General features: G+C 41.5%; 2 protein-coding genes across 2 annotated transcripts in view; both read right to left on the bottom strand.

The window, feature by feature from the left end:
* The window catches only part of LOC126568841 (dolichyl-diphosphooligosaccharide--protein glycosyltransferase subunit STT3A), a 129,214-nt gene that overhangs the window by 78,115 nt on the left and 41,497 nt on the right, over positions 1-9,602 (bottom strand). The window lies entirely within an intron of this gene.
* On the bottom strand, positions 4,236-5,578 carry LOC126563613 (probable cytosolic iron-sulfur protein assembly protein Ciao1). Its single transcript, XM_050220261.1, has 3 exons — positions 5,554-5,578; positions 5,056-5,337; positions 4,236-4,987 (listed from the first exon to the last, which is right to left on the bottom strand). The coding sequence occupies exons 1-3, from the start codon at positions 5,576-5,578 to the stop codon at positions 4,236-4,238; spliced, it is 1,059 nt and encodes a 352-aa protein (XP_050076218.1).

Below are 9,602 nucleotides of genomic sequence, written 5' to 3'. Positions count from 1 at the left end.
GGCTAACTGAGCGAGCGAACATACGAGCGAAACACCCGACGAGCACGTCAAATGTCAAGTGCTTATAATTTACGTAACTTTCACTACACACACACACACACCCTATTCCCATCCCTTATTTGGGTCTCTCGCTCACTTCACCCCCTCAGGACCTACCGAACGTTGCACAAGGAAAAATGGGGGAGAACTCACCATTCGTGCTCGTGCTCGATGTCTTGCTGACAGGCGTGCGTACCAAGGACTAGCGCGTCTGGGGAAACATGGTACACGAGCGGCTCCCAAAACTTGCGAGAGAAGAACAAAAGCCTCCAACCCGCCCCCACCCCCCCCCCAGACCACGGTAAGGCCCAAAAGGAAACGGAAATGAGAAAATGGAAGGGGGGGGGGGGGGGTTGGGTGAAATACGCGTAACCTGACCTCCGTCGTCTAGCGAGTTCTTGGTTTGGTAAAGAGAGGGAGCGAAAAAAAAAGAAAGAGATTTGCATGCGAACTGTGCCTGTGTGTCAGCTTAACGTGGTCAGTGATATACAATAGACGGATAGAGTTGAAGAATTTCTAGCAAGGTTTAAAGACACAGTCAAATAACAATTTCTGGAGCTCTTTAAGTAACGAATTATATATTTTAAAAAAATTGTGTTTACAAATACCAACTCTCCTCTAGCTTTCTTCTTCTTGGCTTTTGGTTTAACGACCTTCTAGGTCATGCTGGCCGTCCCCTATGGCTGGTTTACTAAGGCTTGCTGATAACCACACTTTGTTAAATATTCAGTTCTCACTACGAGGGAATGGTCTCCGCATGGGATTTCGACCCCGGTCCTGACATATGATGATCGGCATAGCTGTCGCCGTACCACCGGGCACTTACATGTTATGCAGGTTATAAAAGCTTCAAACTAGCACATATAGTTGCTTCAATTAGTTGCTGTTTATGAATTGTAACATAGTAACAGATATGAACAGATTATGAAGTAACATAGTTCATCACAGATAATTCATGCTTGCAGTTCATTCGATAATTCATTGCCAGCCTGGTGGTTGTCTATGATTCTTAAGTGCTATAATACTCAAACAACCATAACCATAATTATTTCCTGAATTACCCTAGAGTATGATTCATACTAATTTCTAATACTCAATTCAATACAAATATACATTTGAAATTTTAACAATTCTCTTCTTCAAATTGATTTAGAAATTTGCGATCGGATGGTACCGGGGCATTCTTAGGTTATCTACTTAGGATCCCCCAGATTTTTTTTCCAGCGCTCGCTTCGAGTAGATAACAATACCACTTCGCCATCTTTGTGCTACTTTTTAATGCATGTGGGGCAACTATTGGGAGGTTCCTTGTACTGTAAATCCTCACTCTCATACATACTCTGTAGAGAAAGCGGTAGACAAGTTCATGAATGTTCTACTGGTAGCCTTCCCGATGTGTTGTCTTCTTTCCAGTTCCCAATCCTCTCCCCCCTAGTCCGGCACAACACTCGATTTCTTGCGTTCTGACATAGCTGGGGCTTTTCGCAATCTTCGGCGCACTCGCTCAGGTTACCTTCGCCAGATTTTTAAGTATGCTGCGGCAGTATACCGTATTTACAACCCTACCAGATATTCCATTTAGATGGGTTGGCTTTTACCCCAGCTCCATTCCCATCCCAAACTGTTGTGATCCTATGTAAAAAATCCACAAAATCCTCCCCATTTCCTCCCGTTATGACTCTTGGCTCTTCAACTAATGATAGTGCTGCCGACATCTGTTCCTTCTTCGGCGAGCATTTCGACAACTATTTTTTTTCGGCGTCTGGACGATCTATCTTCAACCTCTTCTTCTAACGATGTTCATATCCCGATCGGTTTTTCGAGCTACTACTCTGGGACCATCGATGATGAATCAGTCCTAAGTCTTAGTGATAAATGCCTTAAGCTCGCTTACAATATACTTCAAGTCTGGTCCTGACGAATTCCCGCATTTAAAAAATGTTGCAAAAATGTTCGCTCCTCTTCTCAAAAAACTATTCCTCTTGTCTTTGCGTACCTCCTCTTCTCCTTGCTTATGAAAACTTGCCTGGCTTATTCCTGTACATAACAAGGTTAATAAGTCGTTAATCGCTAATTACAGAGGCATTTCCATACTATGTGCAATATCCAACGTGTGTGAGAAAATTCTCCATTCCCATCTTCTTAATGTTACTCGTACTTTCATTATTTCTCAACAACATAGATTCATCCCCATCAAGATAAACTTTCTCTAACGTAGTGGGTTTTACTACCTACCTTCTATGTCCTAGAAATGGATAGAATCTCTCAAGTTGATGTCGTTTATACCGATTTCAAATCTATCCCTCACTCACTCCTCGTTTCCAAATTATCCTCTTTTGGCATCCATACCTCCTTACGTCCCTGGTTCCGTTCTTTCATGTGTATTTATCGTGTCTCGTTCAAAGGTTCCTCTCCTTCTTATTGTGCTATTTTTCAATCTATCTTTGATCGTTTTTGTACGTGTCATAAAAACAGTCTCTCCCTTTGCTCTGTAAGCTGCACAGTAACCCTGCTGCATATCGTTATTCTCTAGATCAGGCTTTCGTTAAACGTCTCTTGGTGATTAAGGGGACATGAACTTTTTGCTCGACACGGGGGTCACAGAGCCACGCAAGTCACGGAGAATGCTCGGTGTTCTGAAACGTGTGACCTGTGACTTCTCTGATGCTTGTTGTTTGAAGACTTTATTCTATTCAGTGGTTAGGTCAATGCTGGAGTATTGCTCGGTGATCTCCGTCGGCAATAGAGCGGGTGCAGAGGTCCTTCACTAAGTTTACCTTTCGGAAAATCATTGGTGATCAATCCTATACTCTTCCCTGTTACGAGGACAGATACCGACTGCTTGCGTTCCATCTCCCAATACTCATTTGTTGCCGCACTTCGCCTTGATTGCATTGATATCCCAGCTTTGCTAAGCAATATTCCACTGTATGTTCCCTCCCGCTTCCTTCGTAACTGTCCGCCAATTTATGTTGCCATACGCCGCACTGTGGAGGGCGGTAAAATTCCCTTCGTTTTGCCATCAAAATGTTCAACTTCTCGTCCCATCATTTTGATTTTAATATATCCCTCCCTACTCGATCCCGGTAGTTACTCAATTCCTATTTTTTCCTGCACTCTTCTCTTTCCATTTTGCTGTGTTCTTTGTCTTTTTATTATCTGTTGTTCCGTTTAGGTTAAGCTTAGTTTAAACTTAGTTAAGTATTGCCAAGATTAGAAATAAGATATCCAATATAGCCAAGGACAAACTGATGAAAATATCTTAACTATGATGTCCTTTTTATCCGCTACTGCTGTTTGAATGTTCCAGGGGCTTAAAATGGAATAAGCTTTCCGTTCACCAGGAATGCCAAAATCTGACAGATAAGGGCCAATTTTTTCCTGGGCTCTTACGAACAAAATATAGCGCAAAGAACTTTTACTGTTCACTACTGTAAATTAAGAGATAAAACTTTCAAATTTGGATACTATGCAGTCAACTAGAATACATTGACCACTGGTGGACCGACCAAGCAGGTACCCAGCGTAAGCGTTTGAAAAATCGGAACATTTTGGTCGCTTACTTTTTGATGCAAACGTTATACGAAAGATTGTTGTATGTTTTAACTGACGTATTGCTTGAAATAAGTGGACACTTGTTTTATAGCTTGAAATAATTCACAACTGTTTATTCGTATGTCATAGTGTTCATTTTAACATAATTCGTCCTATAATTCATTACTATGTCAAGTGTGTGAGTTGATTATTGCTAACCGGCTATACCATGCATGCATGCGGTTGCCCTGCTCGCTTTATCCTAGTCGTGGTCTCTTTTAGTGGCGGAGTAAAATTCTTTATTACTAAATTCATGTACATTTCACACAGTAATTGAAATATTAATGTTAGTACCCAAGGCGCCATTTCTTTTGCAATACTTCAGTTTATTTTATGTAATGAGTTAACAAAAAAAAAATAATCCATTAGTGCTATGAAATTTGCACGTACTCGTTCGTAATTTGTGATTCGCGACTAATCGTTCGCTCCCTCACTGATCCCGGGGCCTAGTCGGTTCGCACTTCCAACTGACAGGGCGTTGGGAACGTTATACACTCGTCTAGCTTACGAGAGCTTACACTCGTCCATCCAGCATCCCTCCAATGGTGTAACATAATACGCTCGCCGCTTGGCATGCATGCGGGCTCGATCACCGACAAAAACTATGCCTCGTCCTCATACTGCCACAGCTTTATCTTGCCATCATCGCTCGCCGTCAGCAACATCCCCGGTATGACCGGATGCCAGGCGACCTTATTCGCATCCTGATAGTGTGCCATAACCGTTTCCAGCAGCTCGAACGTCGGTTCGTTCGGGTCGGAATCGGCCGCTTCTCTAAAGATTCTTACCATATCGTCCCCGCAAGCCGTCGCGAGCAGACCAGTCCGTTTGCACCAATCGATATCGTACACGCTGCGCGTATGAAACCCGGACAGCGTGCACACACACTTCCACACCGTACCCTTGTCCGGGCACGGTATGCCGAGCGTATTGTCCGGTCCGTACTGTTGCCAGATTTTGATCGTTTTGTCTTCGCTGCACGATGCCAACCGTTTGCCGGTCGCGTCGAACGATATGCTCCACACGGTCGAGCTGTGCGATTCCATCGGTTCGAGCATTTCCCACTCATTGTCGGCCGCGTCCTGCCGGTACATCCGTATCGTGTTGTCGTAGCTGGCGGACGCCAGTATGTCTTCGTGCGGATGCCAGCACACTTTCTTCACGTCCTGTGTGTGCCCGTTCAGCACCGCCACACACTCGTACTCGTCCTCCTGGTCCGGGGCACTGTGCACCTCCCAGATCCAGACCGATTTGTCCCGGCTGCACGTCGCCAGCATACCGCCCGATCTTGACCAGGTTACACTTTTCACCTCATTGTCATGTCCCTCCAGTGTGGCATTACACTCGAACTCGCCTGCAAACGGTACGTGGCTCAGGTGATATAAACCAGATAAAAAATGACGCGAGCTTACTATCACTTACCGGACTTTTTGTCCCAAACCGCTACTGTCGTGTCAAAGCTGGCCGACGCAAGGTAGTGCCCACAGCAGGACCACGCTACATCGCGTATGGTACGCGTATGGCCTTTGGTCAGCACGGTCTCTGCTATCCACCGGTCGGCATCATTCTTCATCCATACGTGTATCGTTTTGTCCTCACCGCAGGAAGCGAATATCGTACCGCTCGGATGCCATGATGCACTCCACACGCGGCCCAGATGCCCGGTGAGCGTTTGCAGTAGCTTCATCTTTTCCTTTTCCGACTCTAAAGCAAAAAATATCAAAAAACAAAATATCGAAATATCTAGGCAGCAAAACAGCTCTTCTTTAGCCACGAGTTTCTCTTCGTATCTTGTTGATTGGTACGGAACGATATGTAAATATTGATTGTGTGGTGCGTTTTGACAGCGATGCGATAGAATGTGTCTGCATTGCTGTACACGATTGCGCAGCTGTCTGTTTTCGTTTATTGTTTCGCTACGATTTTCTACTGTCATAAGTGGCATAATCGGCTAAACAATGGCGGATTGAATGGTACAAAAATTCAAATATTTTTCAAAAGCACCGTTGTGGTTGTACACGACGTTACTGATTTCAAAAGAAATGGCCTAGCCGTAAAAAGCAAAGTTGAAGGTCTTGAAGTACGCTAAATTCTCGGAGTTATGTCTTCCAAGTACGGGTAATCCATCGTTCGTATGAATGGAGCGCCAACTTTCTCCTATGCCCAACGAAAAATTTCGAACTTTACCACTTATTCATAAATTCATCCAGTTATTCGTTATCATACATACAAGCGAAGTACAATTTATATATAATATAAGACAGGTCATTTGGGAACGGCCGGAGTGTGATGAGGCGAAAACAAAGCTCCGGTCTTCACACAACAAAACTAATTTAAATCCCGGGGTTCAAATCCCATCCTGACCGTTCCTCCGTAGCACAGAAGGGTCAAGCTTTAGATCAACGGGCGGTACCGTTCCTTTTTCGAAGCAGTTGAAGTTGTATGTTATCCTTATTTATTTATCTGACTATCGTCTTTATAGTCAGGGCATCTAGATGGTTGTCATTAAACGGATTTTTAATATAGCTGGAGCAGCAACGATTGATTTTTGCATTTTTTTAATGATTTCTTTTACAATGCCTTACATAGCATTTCTGTTTATTGAACGTCAGAAAACATACAAAAGTAAATGCCGTTTTCTATTCTTAATTTAATTACAGTCCAAAAATAAACACTTTTTACTGTTAAATTTTAAATGACTTAAGCATAAACAGGGGCAGCTTGGGGGCAGCTGAAAATGCCAGAGAACAATTACAATATGTTTTATTTTGAGTGAGTTATGATACAAACAACACCAAACTACAGAAAAAAGTGCAGGACAATGAAAGTTGAAATATTGTTAATTTTATAAGTTTTGTATAACATTTTGAAACAAAATATGTAACATTTTTGATAGACTTCAAATTTTGTATCCAACTATAAAGTATATTAAAAATCCTTTCCAATGATGAAGTTTTACACTTTTATTCCTTTATATCGTTTAATAGGGAAGTCTTACACAGTTGAAGTTTATAAAATACCATTACCAATACCAATTTATGAAGAAATCAATCGATCTGAAAAAAAAATGTTTTTTTTTCGTTTTTTTTTTAGATTGATCATCTACGACCGGCTACCCGGGTAAGACATGCGTTTTGTATGGGAATTATCAATTTTTCAGATTGTAAAGATTGTATTTTTTTATCTACTCATTCTATTTGCCTGAAATTTGCAAAATAGGTGAGATTGTTTGTTATCTAACGAATTACATTTATATGAGAATTTAAAAAAATCTTCTACTATTTATTTTTCGCTTTGAAAACTCAACAACCTACAACACCTTACATCTACAGTGACGTTTCAAGCGATAAACATTATTTTTGTACGGCTTTTTGCATTTTACATTTTATAGAACCTCTAGTTAGGTTTATCTCGAATCAAATCAATCAGTTAATATACATAAATAATATACACTATATATACGATATATCGGGGACGGCCCGGTTTTCTTCTTACAGCAAAACCGGGGTTGAAATCCCATCCGAACCATTAGCCCCCGTAGCGAGGACTGACTTTCCAACTACGTGCAATATCATTGCACGTAGTTCTAATAAGCCATTCGCTATCATAGTTCTAATAAGCCATTCGCTGGCCAGTGTGACCTATAGAAGGCCATTTAAGCCAAGAAGAAGAAGAAGAAAATATCATCAAACTTGTTGAAGTTGTTGAATGTTGAAGATAAAAAATGGGGAGTTTATGTAAAAAATTCAAACAGTATTGTTAATTTCAATGCTCTTATGATAAATTCTCTACACTATGTAACAAAGACCTTACAAATGAAACTTTTGCGGCTGATTTAAGTTCAATAAATAAGTTTAAGCATAACTCTGGTTAGTGATCCATTCCCAACTGGCATTGTTGCACGATTTCCCCCCATTTCGATGCGTTTCTATGCTTCCTCAACCCCCTCGACTCCACAAGCTTGAACGTCGTTGCTATTGTCGTTGGTTGTTTCACAGACCATCCCTTTCTAACATTCTACTGCCTTTCTTCGCTCTCGCTCTTCTGGGACTTAGTCGTTTTCAGTTTGTTTTGTATTTGGTCATTTTGTTCAAAGGCAGCCAACTTGATTGCAAAATGAGAAAATGTGAAGGTAAGTTGTACGGATGTTTTTGTCCGTATTTTTCACCAATAATTACTGCAAATCCTATCTTCTCAGATGAAATAATCAAACAGAAGTCATCGGAGGACACTCAACTAGTGATTGGGACGGAAATTGCTCGCTAATTTGCAGGTAAATTAAGTAAAAACAGTCTATTTGGTGACGACTGATTAACAGTGGTTCGTGTGTCTTTCACTTTCAGGAATTCATCCACTCCAGCACTAAAATCCTTGTGCCAACATCTGAATATTGTCCTGGATGCAGAGCGATAACAACGGCGGAAAGAATCGGCGAAAACGACAAAGGATCTGCAGCACAACTCGAAACGCTGGCGCAAAGAGTAGCTCTTAAGAAAAGAAACACCGGGTGGATGGCCATTTCCTGAGTATATGAGTAATTTAAAGTGTGTGTGTAAAAGTGTTAAAAGTGAAAAAAAGGTGCAGTGTAAAGTACAGTGGTATAAAAGCTGAACAAAAGTTTTCCTGTACAAATCAAGTGTGCCGAATCATTTCGATCCGAGCCGCTGCTATGGAGATTTGGGCGTCCATAGCAGCAAAGGTAGGGTGACGCATGAAACATCCAAAAAGTAGCATGAAACCTCACAGTGCGGCACAAAAACATACGCTGTTGCATCTGCAGTTGTGCACAAATTGCCCATTAAAATGCGGGTGTTTCATTCATACAAAGATGCTGCAACAATGCTAGTTGGGTTGGTTATCGTAGATGTGAGGAGTTTTTTTTGCTTTGAAAGCGAAAACTAAAGAGAAGAATTTTTAAAATTTTCAACTTAAATTTATTAATTTGACAGCAAATAGTCTAAGGTACCTTGAAAATTTCGTGCAAATACGACTAGCAGATCAAAAGATGTTAGCATTACAATCCGGAATCCGGATGTAAACTTCCATTCAAAATGCATGGCCTATACGGGTAGGCGGTCACAGAACAACGTGATGTTTTTGGTTGTAGGTACAACGGTTGCAAATAATTTTATAATGAGTGCAAACCTATCTTTTTTTTTTTAATTTTTAAGAAATCTCTCAAAATGTTTCCTTTATCAAGTTCATGAGTAATATCTGTTATGATTATGAATGCAAGAGGATAGAGGCGAAAGTATTCTTACAGACTCAAAGCTTCTAAAAATAAGCAATAAAATGCAAGTGTATTTATTTCATAACTGTATGGCTTTCAATCAATTAACTTTGTTTAAAAATATCTGCCAAAAAGTCGCTCGGTAAAGCTCAAAGCTAATTTTATGGTAGAACTTATCCTCGTCTTTCATACCATCCCAAATTGGAACACTACACGATGTTCCAATTTCCGAACTCCGTCCATAGAGGCCACTTTGAAGTACTTTGAAGTCACTGTGTCCTATACGCTAGATACGCGCAGTGGCGGATCAAGATGTTTGGAGGCCTTTTGCCGGAGGCCCCTGTACAAATGTATAGTGCGAAGGGGGCGTATTTGGTATAATGATTCTAGATCACAAGAAGTTCTCTAGTCACCCCATAGTCGGTGAAGTTCCTCGCCCCAGCGAGCGCTCCTAATGGCTCCCACCTCCGCTCATAGGTTAATCCGCCAGTGGATATGCGTACCTAAACAACATTTAACTGAATGTGCGACATCCTGAGATGCCAAAAAATCTATTATTGAAGAAGACAGCGGCCGCGGAGGCCCCAAGCTGATAAGGGAATCGAATCCACAAAGAGTCATCCAGGTTCAGATGTGGAAGGGGTCTCCACAGAGGCCTATTTAGACGCTCTGAGGCCCTAAGCGGATATGGTAATTGTGGTGCTATCATGCAGGAGGGCACTGTCATTCAATATCCTGT

This window comes from Anopheles maculipalpis, chromosome X (assembly GCF_943734695.1).
Source record: "Anopheles maculipalpis chromosome X, idAnoMacuDA_375_x, whole genome shotgun sequence".
NCBI lineage: Eukaryota > Metazoa > Arthropoda > Insecta > Diptera > Culicidae > Anopheles > Anopheles maculipalpis.
Note: the sequence above shows the minus strand (reverse complement) of the source record. Positions and strands in the feature narration are given on the sequence as shown.

What these genes read in the sequence shown, in the direction of transcription:
- LOC126563613 (XM_050220261.1), bottom strand. Translation starts at nt 5,578, where the DNA reads ATGCCACTTATGACAGTAGAAAATC. An exon ending in ACTTATGACAGTAGAAAATC is followed by an intron (nt 5,338 to 5,553) that starts GTAGCGAAACAA and finishes TTTTTGCTTTAG; the next exon opens with AGTCGGAAAAGGAAAAGATG. An exon ending in GGTTTGGGACAAAAAGTCCG is followed by an intron (nt 4,988 to 5,055) that starts GTAAGTGATAGT and finishes TACCGTTTGCAG; the next exon opens with GCGAGTTCGAGTGTAATGCC.